At 43.6% G+C, this 15,823-nt stretch overlaps 1 protein-coding gene across 1 annotated transcript in view; it reads left to right on the top strand.

The window, feature by feature from the left end:
* Positions 1-15,823, top strand: part of LOC147900763 (putative triglyceride lipase) — a 162,291-nt gene that overhangs the window by 52,682 nt on the left and 93,786 nt on the right. The window contains exons 7-12 of the mRNA XM_087375737.1: positions 3,275-3,339; positions 5,523-6,536; positions 6,648-6,710; positions 11,638-11,684; positions 12,315-12,360; positions 12,507-12,586. Of these exons, the coding sequence (XP_087231863.1) occupies positions 3,275-3,339; positions 5,523-6,536; positions 6,648-6,710; positions 11,638-11,684; positions 12,315-12,360; positions 12,507-12,586 (1,315 nt within the window). The remainder of the gene's footprint in view (positions 1-3,274; positions 3,340-5,522; positions 6,537-6,647; positions 6,711-11,637; positions 11,685-12,314; positions 12,361-12,506; positions 12,587-15,823) is intronic.

Here is a 15,823-nt window from a genome sequence, read left to right on the forward strand (position 1 = left end):
CCACAAGCCTATAATTCTACACATGCGAGTGTTTGGATGTCTTGCATATGCACATATACGCTCTCAGCTGAGGCATAAGCTTGATGATAAGGCCATCAAATGCACTTTCATTGGCTACATCTCACAAAGCAAAGGATATAGGTTGTTTCAGCATAGCACATGCAAGGTGCTTGTCAGTAGAGACGTGGATTTTGCTGAGCATGCCCCTTTACCTTAGCTGGACTGTAAAAAACAGCTACCAGTTGAAGCCTTGATGCATCGGCTCCTTGCACCAGATTCTATTATATGTTGATGACGTGGTGCTCTTATCTTCATTATCTTCATCCGTTGAGGGGCTCCAAAGACACCTAGATGCACTACTGGCTTTTTGTGAGTCCCTTGACTTGAAGGTCAACCTGAGTAAAACCAAGGTTATGATCTTCCAACACCTCCCGAGTAGCTATGCACAGAGAGCAATTTACTTTCGACCTGTCACTAGTTAAGATTGTCTCATCATACACATACTTGGGGGTTCTATTTTCTGGCCCTATCTTCACGATGAGACCGGCAATGCAAGCCCGCCTGAGCAGAGGATACGCCTCCCTTGCCCAACTGGAGAGACATTGCTTCCACTCACACTTCTAGGATCCACGGACCAGGGTTCTCCTCTTTGACTCCTTGGTCCGACTTGCAGGCATGTATGGCCTCTCCGATACAGAGTGGACTCGCGTCGTGGAGAGATTACAGGTTCTCTTGCTATCACGGATGATCCATAGTAAGCTATCGCTTCCTCATCATATCATTCAAGCTGAGTTCGGGGCATCTCCACTGCTGTTAGATGCAGCATTCCAGACTATCACTTACGTACACCACATGCGAGACTATGGCTCTTGTACTGCAGGGCGACGCACGCTACCACCTTAGTTGGTGCTGTCCTCTTCTATGGAATTAGCAGCTCAGGGTGATCAGAGATGTTGGTATGCACATACATACAGATGGTTTGAGAAATTGGGTTGGGTTTCCATATAGACAGGTTGCCACCCTTCTAGTATAGCATTGACGCCCCTTTTATCATGTTTTGGGAAAATGAGTTCAACCCGATTATTTGAGAGGATCTTCTACAACTACACACATTCAGGACCTAGTTGGCCTTGACAAAGGTCCTTGTGAAGCTCAGCTTCTATAGGGATCATTGCTTATGCATCTCCAAGGAGGCTTTTATTGATCACCAGGGGGACACTCAGATCCAGCAATTTTGTGTTTCATCACACCAACTTGTATCAAGAGTGGACAAGCGAAGTGGACGATATCACTGCCTCTTCAAAGATGGCTATGGGCCCCTCTCCAGACTTCTCTCGTACCTAGACCAGAGGTGCCTTGTTGCTTTCATTATGAGGTGGACCGACATAGAGAGTGTCTTATTAGGCCACAGATACAGGAGCCAAAGGCCTTGTCAGACTCATCTCAGAGTGTGATCACGGAGTTCTTCTAACCAAAGCATATTGTGCCCCTGATCATGAGGCAGAGACCTCAAGATTGAGACGTGGCACATTCGACAAAGGACAGACGCACAGATCAAACTAGCTGACATCTCTTTTATGCTCAGACCGGGGATACAACCGACAGGGGTTACTGTGGTGCTTGTCAAGTGTAGAGCCATTGTCAAGAGGTCACGACAGACTACACTTCCAGACGGCAGATAGCGAGCTATCATGGGCTTTTTGCCTACACACCCTAGCCCGCCACAGGGCATACGCTGACATTTCATGCCGTGTGTGCATTGTATTGCATTGTATTAGATTACGTTGTATCTTATATGAGGATGAGGATGTTAGTGAAGGACTATGACTATGGTGACATTGATGATGATGACGTTGACTATGTCCTACATAGTTTTCTGACATGGGTTAGGATGCCCGTTTAGTAGCTCCACCCTTACTGCTCATTGTATCAGGTTTTCTATTAGTCTCATAGACCCATCAGTCTTTTGTAGACCTTAGTAAACTTTCTTTCTTTCTTTCTAGCCCTTTGGGATGGCTGCTTTGATGTCCTCCATCTTGCTGTGTCCGTGCTCATGCTTGTAAGACTGTTAAGTACTCAGCTTGAGGCTCTCATGGATCAAGTTAGCGCCACTCCCCATTGTTCATTGTGCAACTAGACTCCTAGAATGTCTCCCACCCTATCTTGGACTTTTGAGTGCCATTTGAGGCGGTTGCTCCTCTTATGCCTCTTTGCCTATGGCTAGCCTATATAAGACCAGTGTGGCAATGTTCTTGGAGCCCTTCCCAATGAGATGGGCTGTTGGAAAAATCCACGCATGAAAGGGATTTCATGCCCTCTTTGGAGGAGATCATGCTGTAGTAGTAGCCTCTCGGGTTCCAATCCCGTGGCGAGGCCCCGCACGATATGCTTGCCCAATAGGATACAACTCTATATCTATCTATCTCAATGATAGAGTGAAACAGATTCTTGGGAACTTTCGGGGTGGTTAGGGACAAAGCAACAAGTTCCTTAGAGTGTGGTATGTTCTTCATCTTTTTAGGGTATGTTAAGTATGGCATTATCGCCAGCTGAAGTATACTGGGCTTTGTTTTGGAGGGAGAGGACCTGTCTATACACTATGATGACTTCCCTCTCTATCGCTGTAACGTACATGCATTTTTTCATAAAAGATGTAATTTTTGGCGTAAACCAATAGAAAAGTGTAGCAATTGACCCTTGGTGAGAAAGCAAAACAGAGAGATAGTTTTGGTTTTTTAAATCAAGGGTTCACTTTCAGCCTTGCTTGCAATCCTTGAGTCCACAATTGTTGTTGTAGTACCAGTGCTAATTAAAAACAGAATACACGGGTTCTCTCCTTAGTAACCTATTGTTTTGGTGATTTAGATAAGTGTGTCCTTGTGTTTTGATGGCATACAATAATAGGCCCTTCTTGCATCCATGTTGTATGGTCATCGAGTAATAAACGTGGCATACTGAAACTTATGGCATAAGATGTGACATATTGAAACGAAGCCATAGTAACTGAGTCTCTTTGATCAATTGTTTTGGCTTATCACTATGGCCTTCATTGAATACATTACTTGGTTTGCGCAAACCATGTGCTTTAATTTATTTGCTATCCTTTAGGAACCAAGATTTACAAGGCATAGTCTTGTTTGGCATGTTAACATGATTTTTCATTAACCCAATCATTATCATGCTCATATTTGTGGTAATCTACTATTGCAGTTTTGGACTTTGTGGCCCAATTGAAATGGAATGTACATGAGCCATATTTTGTACGTTGGTGCAGGAGAAGAGCATGAGGTGAGAGTGGAGCTAGAAGGCTTGGGTGGTGGTGGAGTTGTGGAACTTGAGGTAGAAATCAAACCTTTATTTTCTTAACAGTTCAGGGCCTGTAGCCCGTATTTTTGTAGTTCATGAGGTGAGGGTGGAGTTACAAGGCTTGGGTGGTTGTGGAGTTGTGGAAATTGAGCTAAGGAACCTTTATTTTCTTGAAAATTCAGGGCTGTAGCTTGTATTTTTGACGTTTTATAAACTGCCTGATGCTGGATTGCAAATTTTGTCAGCCATTCCTTCAACTAGTTGAGATAAAAGCTCTTAGTAAAGCATTCAAAACCTTGATATACTTTTCCACACTGAGAGTCACATTAAAAGCTCATAAAGGACGTTTGGCAGGATTCCAGATAACTAAACTATGTTAACCAGTGCTTTTTCTTACACAGGATGGGGTCTATTCCTTGGAAAATATACTTTTCCTCTTTTGTTGCCTCACATGTACTCCAGCCCTTATTGACTCTCCAAAACTAGCTCATGTGGCTCATTAACATTCATAGAGAGATTGTGCATCCTCAGCTGTAACATCTTCCATGAATTTATGACTTCCTCACTTTGGCAACCCCATGATGATGGAATAAAAGATGAAGCATGACAGTAAGGGATACATTGAGCACAAATGCTGGTCTTGACAATTAATATGGGCATGGGGGAAATGCATCAACAACTAGATGTCTTTATGAGTTCTGGAGAAATAAGCAAAGGATAATATCACGACTATAGTGTATGTTTGAAATCTTTGTCATGGCTGAGTTTGCCCTTCACCTCCGGAGTGCTGACACTTGTATAAATGGATGCTCGAGTATGTATGGGTGTGTGGATTTGTATGTGTGAGAGCATATGTTTATACTAAGGTGTACACCCACTGTTGGGCGTTGACGTCATCAGTGGGGATGTCATAGTGGCTAGTCCTTGCTATGCATGATGGAGTGTATGGTTTTCAATCTTACAAGTGACTATCGTGAGATTGAAACTGTACTATGTGTTGTATATTTAGAGGATGAGTTTGAGCATGCTCCTAGATTGATCTAGAAATATGTTTGAAAGAGATCATCAAAAAGATTAGAGGAGGCCTTAAATCTCTGTCAAATCACAGACTGGTCTAATGCAAGATTTTTTTGATGTCACAACCATAAATCAGGGAAATTTGCCTTTAGATGAATTGATGTTTGTTAATTTTATGGATTGTTCAAAGATATTTGAGTATGGAATCGAAAGTGATTTTGGTATCAAATGATGTATATGGATAATCTTGATATAAATGCCCTTGACTAATGATTAATTCAGGGGGCCCGCTCAACAAACCTCTGCTCCCCAAAACCCCCCCTTCCCCGGCCGGAATCCTTGTCCCATAACACAGACCATCAACTGCAAGGGTGACAACACCAAGACCTTGCTCTGAGGCCACTCGGATTCAGGAGGGAGATAGGTTACCCAGGCAATAACACCACCCAAGGCTAACTAGTATATATATCTATAGGTATAGGGGACCTAATAACACTACCCAAGGCTAACTAGTATACATATATAGGTATAGGGGACCTAATTCTAAAGCATTGTCCTAGGTCATTATCCTAACCAGGACAGCCTTAATGGTTGTGACCAGCAATCCTAAGAGTGTTGTGAGGACCTCATCCATACTGGCTCAGTTTTCAACCTCGGGTGAGTGCCTATCTGTTGTTAGACGCCCAGTTGTAGAGACATTACTGTGTGAGATGTAATCAACTTACTGATTTCCCAAACTTTCTCAAGTATTTGCTATCTTTAGACTGGTGTGACAAACAATCCTATTACTGTTGTCAGGACCTCATCGATACTGGATCAGTTTTCAACCTTGGGCAAGTGACTATCTGTTGTTAGGCACCCAGTTGTAGGGACATAACTGGGTGAGATTATTACAACATACTGATTTCTCAAGGACTCCAAACTTTCTCAAGTATTGTCATCTTTAGACTGGTCTTTCCAATTGATGGAGAGTTCATAAATTTTCTTATTTTATAAGTCTTTCTCACTATACTCCAGAATTTCGTTTGGCTTATGTGGAGCAATTCATTGTTCAGGATATGATCATGTATGCATTTATCTTTAAGTGTGCCTGCCACCTGATCATGTTTGTCTTTTGGAATTTCTTTCTTTATACTTCTGTCATTCGACCATTCTTCTTCTTTGTGATGTAAGTTTTATTTCCCTCTTGTGTATCCCAGATACAGTACCGACAGTTCAGTGATATTGATGCTGACAAGCAAGGATGGAAGATACCACTGCTCTCAGATTTCCTAATAGGAAAGGGATTGCAGAACGCTATTAAAAATACCTTTGGATTTGAAAGGCTCACAGCACGTGACTTGTTAATTTCAGCTTTTGGCTCTTCACTACAGCCATCTGATGATCCAAAATCTGAATCTAAAAATGGCTCCATGGAATCTGCAACACAAGTAAATTCAGAGCTGGATGACATGAGTATTGTTGCTGAAATGGAAAATGGTGAAATCAAAAGTGCAAATGAATTGGCTGCAAAGTCGGCTCAAAATGGGAAGAACATGTCTGGCAAGATTGAAAGTCTGGACTTGGCAGATCAGGGTGAGAAGCAGGTTACAGAGGCCGATTTCCTGAGGAGCTTACGTGAAAGCATTGGCCGTACATTAGGAGGCATCAATATGGACACACTTGAAATTCCCATTCTTCATCATGTAAGTTGGGATGGAATTGATATGATTAGAAGGCTCGGCTTGGAGTCCCAAAAAAAAGCAGATTCCGAGTACGTAGAGAATGGGCTAGCAATGGCAGTGACGAAGCAGATTGATAATATTCCAGATGAATCTGCTGCTAACAGCTCAAATTCATCTTTGGAGGAAGTACAGAAGGCATCGCTTGATTTATTAAAGCAAACTGAGCAACTACTTGGGTCTTGGGCTGTGTTCACTGCATCTCTTACAGGTCAAAAGGAGAAGAATGGGGAATTCCTAGGCAAAACTACAGCATTCATACAAGAAAATCCATCGCTAGGGACACAGAATCAGCAATCGAGTTCTAGCATAGCTTCAAAGGACAGATGTAGAAGTGCTGAAGAGATGGAAGAATTGAGAAAAATGTTCAATAAAGCTGAGAGTGCAATGGAGGCTTGGGCTGTGCTGGCTACTTCACTGGGTCACAATAGTTTTGTCAAGTCATCATTTGAAAAGATTTGCTTTCTTGATAATAACAAAACTGACACCCAGGTAATGTCAATGCCAATAGAGACGTGAATTCATTTAATTCTACTATTGAAGGATTACAGAAAATAGTACTTGCATATTGGAGTATAATGTTTTCTTTCACCATCAAAGCAGATTGCATTTTGGCGTGATGTAGAACACCACAGATTAGTGGTCTCCTTTCGAGGCACTGAGCAGGTTGGTTGGTGAGCTCAAACTATTGCTTGCAATGACTATCAAATATCTAATAACAGTTTTCCTATGCATGTTTTCATCATAACACTTAATTGTTTTGAGAGGAATCAGTAGAATGTCATTGATTTCGTATCTAGCACTAGTCAAGAAGACTGAATTCATCATTATATAACTCCTAAGAATCCCGTTTGTGCACAAAAAGAGATGTTTAGGTACGTTTATGAGTTGCATTGAAAAAGTTTTAAAGTGGTTAATGTAATGCATATGCAACCCCACATACCATCAGTAACAAAGAGCACTGCAGTATGCAAATCTTCAAGAACTCATCCTTTAAATTTGACCACATTTGGAAATGACGAGGAAGGATTCAACTATAGGAGATATCTGTGGCATCCTCTAAAGATGAAGGAAAATAATGAAGAAAGGTCTTCTCGCTCTCCGCACCCTTCGCCTTACAAGCATTGAGACACTTCCTCACATGTGCTTGTACATTCTGGTGTAATTGACCTTTGAACTTCTGTGTCTTCACGTGGACGCTGTTGAGTAGCTCAAGGAGGCATCCTCTCTTTGTGGAATCGAGAGATGCTATTGCTGTCAAAATGCCTCTGCCAACATTACCTGGCCCCAAAGTAGGTACCGTGGTTGGTGAGGTGAGTGGGAAAGTTGCTGTAATGATGGATGGTGCGAGGCCCTAGTTGAGGCAAAGACTACTAGGGAGGACCACACCAGTGCAGCAGTCGTAATTGATGCAAATGCTGATGGAAAGAACATGGGGGAAAAGTTGTGGATGCCACCAAACTGCATGGGCCCACCCTATGTTAAAGCTACCAAAAGCACGTCAGACTAACTACAGGAAGACTCAGTAGAGGAAAGAATCAAAGACCCAAGTGGTTATCTCCATTCCAAAATGAAAGATCCCCTTAAAAACAATGCATGGCCACTCTCCCAAGGTCCCTCCACAACACATCATTTGTGTCATCACTCCTGTGGCATATACCAAATAAGCCAACAACACTATTTCCCCATACAGTTATCCCTGCACAATACATTCATTATCCCGGTGAATGCAAAATAATAAGATGAGGGAACATGGCTCCCTCCATCAATGAAAGTCTCCTCCGTCTTCCAATTATACAAATGATCACGAGTATATCTCTATCTATGATCCACACGCTGATCCTATTGCATACTTAACAATGGGCCACTCTTTATGGCCATTATCCCTCTAAAGTGGAGACACATGGAAGGGTTCAAGAAGCCCTAGTGTGCTGATAGATGCACTGATTACTGTGAATGATAATGCCAAAACAGCCTCAAAATGACATGGATGACATGTGCTTTCAGTGTACGAAACCATGGTGAAAATTGGGTCTAAATCAGATGTCAAATGGTCACGATATGAGGCACTAAATTTGGTGTTTTTCAGACTTCAGAAGCAGATTGAATTGGTTGCAACCTTTCTGTGTACGAAACCATGATGAAAATTGGGTCTAAATCAGATGTCAAATGGTCACGATATGAGGCACGAAATTTGGTGTTTTTCAGACTTCAGAAGCAGACTGAATTGGTTGCAAGTTTTGCCACTTTGACTGGAAGGTCGCCATGACATAGGTCACAGGTGTTTGAATTGGTCTGTAAGGTTGTGCATGGTTAGATTAACCACGTTTTAAAATGTTAATCCAAAGAAAGATGCACACGTGCAAAATAAAAATGATGTGTTGCAGTGTGTACATGTGCAGCATGAAAATGTGTGCTTGTGGGGCGATATGTGCTTAGTAGGCAATGATGATGTGGTATGCTTATGTGGTATTGTGCAGTGCTGTAGACTGCCTCTGATAAGGTGGCACGGGTGCAGTTTTTACTGGAGCTGAGGTGGCACTGTCTGTCTGCTGCTGTCTGGACTGCAAGTGCCAGTAGGTGCCATGTGGCTGATGTCCTCCATCTGCTGAGGTGGCAGAGTGTCTGGACTGCCACATGTTTGTCAACCAGACCCTGGATATGGGTTTGTGAAGAAGGAGCTGGAACAGGATATCATCAGAAAGTAAGGCGAGCGGAGCTGCTGGTGGACTGTCAAGTGTGCAGAGAGTGCCTTGGCTGGAGTGGAGAAGCTACAGCGGGTGCAACAAGAGGTTGCTCAGCAGGTCCCATCGGCAAACATACCAAGAGCCTTAGATCTCTTTCAAGAAGGAATGATTAATGTGTCACTGGCGGGGCTAGTGGAGAGGCTTGGAGCAGCACGTCGAAGGATACAACATCATTTGCTGCTGCAAGGGAGCAGGGCTTTTTGTCTGCCGGAAGCTCTGGTAGATCATAGTGGAAGCCATACTTGCAAGCAAACGTTTGGGGTTGCTGGTCCTGTGTGAAACAAATGTGAGCACTTTACAGAACTACAACTTTTAATAGATGCATTTAGTATTCCAACTCCAGGCTGCTAAAATTCAAACATCTCATAAAAAAACACAACTACTACCAAACTGCATGTGAGGGCTGAATCCTGCAGGTTGCAGGTTATCAGTCATGCTCAAGTGTCATTGCCTCATGGCCTTCATTATTCTCATCCCCCCTGCTTGCAGGTGAAGCATGCCCAAAAAAGTAACAAGTTTGCAAATGTGTTTTTAGCAAACGTTTGCTAAAGCATTCAAACGTGTTTATTTGCAACTATGGTGGCAGCCTCCCGTCAGCAATGCCGGCCTTGCACCGGGTATTCGCGTCTCCAAAGGTGCTTTTGTACTGTGGCTCTGCTCTCTGTCTGTTGTGCTGCGGCCTGCGGGTCTTCTCAAGGCTCAAGGCCTTGTTATGTGGAACTTTGAAGTTCGGAGTTTGGGGCACTGCATGGTCCCGTTGAAGAGCTCTTGCAAGTGTGAAGGTGCCACCTGGTCCCATGGGGGATGTGTCAATGATGAGGGATAGGAGGGCTTCTTGGTCTGTGAATATGTTGTTGCTGTTGCAATAGCGCTGAAGGCAGGACTGTCGAGGCAAATGGCTTGAAGTCTGTCGGTCGCATGTCGAGGGTTCTAAATGCCTTCAGAGGCTTTGACCTCCAAAAGAATGCTTCAGAGAGACCTCGAAATCACGAGCAAGGGAAGGGGATGATGCATGTTCTCCTAGAACATGATAAGAAAGGGGTGGAAACTAGGTACCAGAAGTGCTTGAAGAATGTCTTGGCGAGTCCATCGTCTCCAAGGTATTTCTATCTTGGTTAGGACCTTTGAGATCTCAAGCATCCAACATTATCAAATTTGACTTTCAAGCTACCTATCGTATCCTAGGAAACCACTGTGGGAATATCTCAAGCAAGGGAGGGTTGGCTAAGAGCTTCTGCTAGTCCATGTGCATTTTGCCCTCCTCATCCTGCATCACTAGAGCTGAATCCCGGCTAACTTTGGGTCATTAGATTGAATGAATTGGTGTGTGAACTTGTCTTCTTGACGTATCTAAAGGGATTGGGAAGAATGCAAGGAGCACTTTGCTTGTCTGGCCTCAACACTCCCTTGTATTGCTGTACCATCTAGAAGTAGTTTGTTTGCTACTACTCAAGTTTCCCTACGGATGCTCGGTCACTCTAGAATGCTTCTCCCAGCCCTTGAGGCTGTGCGATGAGTGCCTACTCCTCACAAGCCATACGTCTTCCCTGAATGGCCTACTAACCCTAGCACGCAACCAACCCGAGCACACAACCATCCTCCATGGTTGAGATCTAACTGATGAACTCACCTTCTCCTAGTACAGTGAGTTTGGTATCCTCACTCGACACTACAATAGTCTGTGTAGTGGTTGCTCAAAAGGAACGAGTACAAAGGAGCAATCAAGTTTATTTATTCCCATTGCAATCCTAATAAAACCTCCTCTCTAAATTGTGCATAACCCATATACAAGCATTCAAGCTACACTAGAAGACCATCATTCTGCATGTCCTACATACATCCATACATACATACAAACAAGTGGCTGATATCCTAACTAAACTTCTTGCTAGGATTAAGCAAGATAAGTTTTCCAATATGATGGGCTTAAAACCTAATTCCATTGTTTATCTAGAGGGAGTCTTGGAAAAAAAGATCAACTATGGCATTAGTTCCCTCGGGATTATTTTGGGTTAGGCTTAGTTAAAGGTAAAGAAAAGTTGTAGGTAGCCCTTAGGATCCATTTATCTCATGTGGCTTTGCCATGTCATAAAGGCATTGCACCTAGTATGTCACAAACTCTAGGGCAGCCAATCAAATACAAATACTGCATCGAATGCATGTGTTTGGTGCATCTTATTAGGCATGCTGTGTCGATGTGCCACATAGGATGAGGTTGAGACCCTAGCTTTTGTGAGAAGCAATTAGGAAGCTTCTTTCTCTCAACTCTTCACCTCCTCGGTTAGGGTTAGCCATATGATACGTTCATTGGTGATTTTGCATTCAGTTGCTACATCTTAATTTTGGTGCATCCACTGTAGCTGGTGTTGGCATTCATTTGCAGCAATTCATTGTCTGTACATCTATTCCTACTAGTGTGTGGAGGGCAATGCAGTCTAGTAGGCCTTTTGTGTTTCCTTTCAGGAGCTACCAAGCCATGACTTAGCAAGACAGAATTAGCAAGACAGTAATCATTTCAAAGGGGGATTCGAGACGTCGGGCCCAAGGGGTTCTAAGGTTGTGTTACACTCTACATGCCATTGTTCAGTTTCATGTTGCAATGTTTCCCTGTTGCAAGTTTCACCGACCTCAAGGAAGGAGACTTGCTTGCAAATCATGATTGATATCATCTATAATTATTGTTCCCTTGTTTGAACAAAATTTGACCAATTGATTTCATGTAATTGGTTGATTTTTATGTACTTTGTTTTTCCTTTTTTGGGGTGGCTTTTAACATTACACTTCACATGTTTGTAGTTAATATTTTGGGATTTGTCATGACAAAGATATTTCTATGGCCTTGATAGGTGAAATGGAAGGACTTGAGGACCGATCTCATGCTTTTGCCTGTAGGGTAAGGAAATCATGCAAATGATTCTCTAATGCAAATTTTCTAATGGAACATCATTTAGTCTAATGATTGGAGGCATTGATATTGAAAATATTCGTAAGATAGAATTCAAAAATCAGAGCCTTTGTGTGTTGTTCCTTTTTTCATAGACATTTCTTAATTACTTTTATTTCCATTCTTACAAGGCAATATTTTTAGATTTTGGCAAGTTGAGAAGCACATTGTGGATGTTTTGGGATTATTTCTAGATTAAAAGTCAAAGAAGAATCATTTAGCCACTATGACGGCGGTGATGAAAAGCAACGTTATGTCACAAACTCAAAAATATTGTATTCAACAATATTACTCATTTAAAAATGCTTTCTTAGCATTTATAGATGAAAATCTTGGTATTAGATAAATTTTGGGTTTAGTTTGTCTTTTTTGGAATGTAAAAATGTAGAATTTGTGATGACTGACATATCATGCCTTCACACTTAAATAAGCTATACTTTAAAAATGATAGCTGACTCGACATGTTAAGCTTGCAATTGTCAATGTAAGCTGTATGTATAATCTCTTGAATATCACCATGAATGGTAGCAAAGTTGTGGTTTGTATGGATGAAGATCCTAATACGATTTTGTGGTATAGTTTCAATCCAGAACGTGTTGGAGGGGAATTCAAGGAAGAAGCAATGGTAAATTGTGTTATGCAATGTGTTTCTTGGGTTAACCTTTTCTTAAACTTAATCAACCCCTTTAGTCCCCCAATTCGTCATCAAATGTGTTTCTTTGGATCAATAGTTTTTAAACTAATTTTGTTTTCTCTTCCAATCGGCATCAGGTGCATAGTGGATTCCTCAATGCCTATGATTCAGTGCGGAGTAAATCAATGTCTCTTGTGAGATCATTGGTAGGATGCAGGTATCATCACATATAGATTGGGATTGTTAGTGGATATTGAGTTGAACAGATATCATAGCCTCTAATTCAACTGAAGATAGAAGTTTATTGAATTTCAATTATGTTTTGAAACACCACGACACCATGTCTGTGTTTGTAGTAAAATATGAAACTTCTGACTGAAAATTATAAGCTGATGGAAAAATTAGCAAAGGTTTACATCTACGTCCCACAGGTCACTTCTGAAAACCTAACTATTACCTATCATATCTCGTAAATGCAAATATATGCTCAAGGAAAGTTGCAGTTCAGATAACAAATAGATCCCTATATTTATGGCGTTTCCATGAATTTTACTGCATGCTCAAATCCACAGAGTTGCATGCCTCAAGTGTGTCACAATCTCATTTTCTCATCTTACAAGCACTTAGCCTCAAATCCTGAAGCAATGGTGCTGTTATTGCAATAACTTGCATCAGTCTTCACTAGCCATCTGATGTCATGACCAGGAGAAAGTTGTTGAGGATTGTTTGATTTCTTTCTTTATCGTTTTTCAGAAAGATTTTTCTTATAGTCCCTTCCAAATAGGTAGTGGAGGTTACTATTGGATTCCTAGATAGTCTTCAAGAGAAAGTCCTTTAATTGAACAGCTGTCATATCTCGTAAATGCAGATATATCTATAGCGCAAGTTGTAGCAGCCTCTCTCTCCGCCAGCCTGCTCCCCCTCGCCGGCCTGCTCCTCCCTCTCCCGCTGTCCTCCCTCCCCCGCAGGCCTTCTCCTCCCCTGCGGCACCTCCTCACCCCCCCGTGGCACTTCTGCCCCCCCGCGGGTCTTCTCCTCTCCCGTGCATCACTTCTGCACCCCCCGGGGGCCTTCTCTCCACCCCCCTCGGGCTGTCTCCTCCTCTCCCTCCTTGCCTAGCCCCTCATCCCCTCCTCCTCTCTACTCCTACTTCCTTGCATAGCCCCTCCCCCCCTCCTCCTCTCTACTCCTACCCCCTCCTAGCCTCTCTACTACTCCTCTCTCTTCTCCTACCCTCTATCCTAGCCTCTCCCCCCCTCCACCTCTCTACTCCTACCCCTAGTCCTATCCTCTCTCCCCCTCCTTTAGCCTTCTTCATCCCCCTCTCTCCCCTCAGCCTTCTCCCTCTCCTCCCCTTCTCTATCCTAGCATCATTTTTAATTGGACGGAGCTCAATAGTGTTTGAGTCAGCCTTCCCACCTCGATTGACGATGGCTCAGCCTTCAGCCAATCCTCGCCAGCTTCCACTGGCCGCGAAAACCATCATTTTCTCAAAAGACGAGCTGCAACAGCTCAAAAAAGATACAGAGCAGGAGAGCTTGACATCGCTCTTTGCTCGCATCCATTGGTCCCACCCTTCCAGGTTATAGGCCAGGGACTAGATGCTCGCTGCTCTACCTGGAGACCTTGCAGGGCACCTCACAGATGGTCGTCTGCTTGGGCGAGGTTTCGAGTTGGGGAGCTAGTTCCACCTCAGGCTATGACTGATGGTGCCACGGACCCGTCTCTTCAGGCAGGAGACATTCCTGTCCTGGTTCAATGTGCAAATGAGACCGCTCCTGCCCCTTCAGGTGTTCATGTGCAAGAGCGCTCACCTAGGGAGAACCTTTCGGTAGAGACCCGTGCCTTACTTGAGAACAATGCCAAAGTCGTGGTTGAGGTCATGTAGATCTAGGCCGAGGTCATGCAGCATGCCGAGTTCTTGCAGCACCCTCCTCCCTCTCATGCACGTCTGTCTACATCTGACAGAGGTAAGGGGATTATTGGCTCCACTCCTCCTTCCGCAGGGCTCCTTCTCACTCCTGCTTCTCACTCCTGCGCTAGAGGTATTTCGAAGAAACTCATTTTCCGTTTTGGTAGACTTGGCTGAGTTTGAGGCAGAGGAGGAGTTTGTACCCTCCACGCTCGTGGAGCACATCTTTCAGACATCCGTGGACAGAGTTTCCTCCTCAGCAGGTGTGGGTGTGCTATCTCCAATTGATTTCCCTCCTTTTGATAGGAGGAACTTTTCGCAGGAGAGGGCTTTCTCCGCTACCAGGTGGGGTAGGATCTTCCATCGAGCCGCCTGCTCTCACAGATGAGGATTGTCAGTTGGAATGTTCAGGGTCTCGAGGGTGTACCTCACCGCCATCGTAGGCAACTGATTCGTAATGAACTTCATCGAGGTGTTACTGGGGGACCCATATATATTCTGATGATTTAGGAACACAAATTGGATGTCAGGGATTGTGCCAAGTCGGGTAAGCTTCTTTCAAGCCATACTTTTTGGTCATCCCCCTTGAGCACCAAGGGAGGTACTTGCATCTTTGTTTCTTCTCTATACTCCCCTTGGTGATTAGACACGGGATCATAGTCCCTTCCAGAGCTTAGTGGATTATACTTTTGATTGGCGAGCATAAGGTTGGTCTTTTAAGTCTTATGCATCCAATTCTAGAGGGGATCGCGTCCTTCTTTGGAAGGAACTGTTCTCTTGGTCACATATTGCAGATGCTTGGATTATAGGTGGTATTACTTCCTAGAGAGAGCAGGTTGGGATGCCTTCCTGAACGATTATGCTTTTCACATTCAACCACATTCTCTCCTGTTTTCTTGGTCGAACAGGAGATTGCAGATGCCTATCTATGCATGGATTGACAGATTTTATGTGGATGATTGAGGTGGTACTGTTAGCATTGTAGCTGGGGTGTCCACTTCGGATCATTTTCCAGTTATTCTCATGGTTTCAGATCCTCGTGTGAGGGGCCGCTCTGCCAGTGTTAGGATTCCAGATGCCATTTATGCAGAGGAGGGCCTTACAGACTGTGTTGAGGACCTGGGTATCTCATATATAGGATGGGCAGCTTTCTCTATCAAACTTAGCCGCAGCCCTATCTGATATTAGCGACTTTTATCTGTCAGTTGCTCGTATCCGGAGGGGTGAGATCCTCAGGCATGAGATAGGTATCCACCAGCAGTTGGCTGTCCTCCAGAGGGAGGAGTAGAAGAGGCCTACAGATGCTTGGATTCAGGAGCGCCTTCCTGAAGCAAGGGCCCAACAGCAGTCACTTTTAGATCAAAGATTAGAGTATGCCAGAGAGTCATTTTGGACTCAGACGGGAGGTAGGGTCAACAAGCACATCCAGATGCCGTCTTGCAGGTTGCCACCGATTTCTATGCCTCCCTTCTTATAGCAGATCCTAACACTCAGGCCATAGATGATGCTAGAGTGGTTATTTGGCGACACACACTTGGGTTG

This window comes from Dipteris shenzhenensis, chromosome 6, assembly GCF_047967505.1.
Source record: "Dipteris shenzhenensis isolate YYH24624 ecotype China chromosome 6, Dip_SZ_1.0, whole genome shotgun sequence".
Classification (NCBI taxonomy): Eukaryota; Viridiplantae; Streptophyta; class Polypodiopsida; order Gleicheniales; family Dipteridaceae; genus Dipteris; species Dipteris shenzhenensis.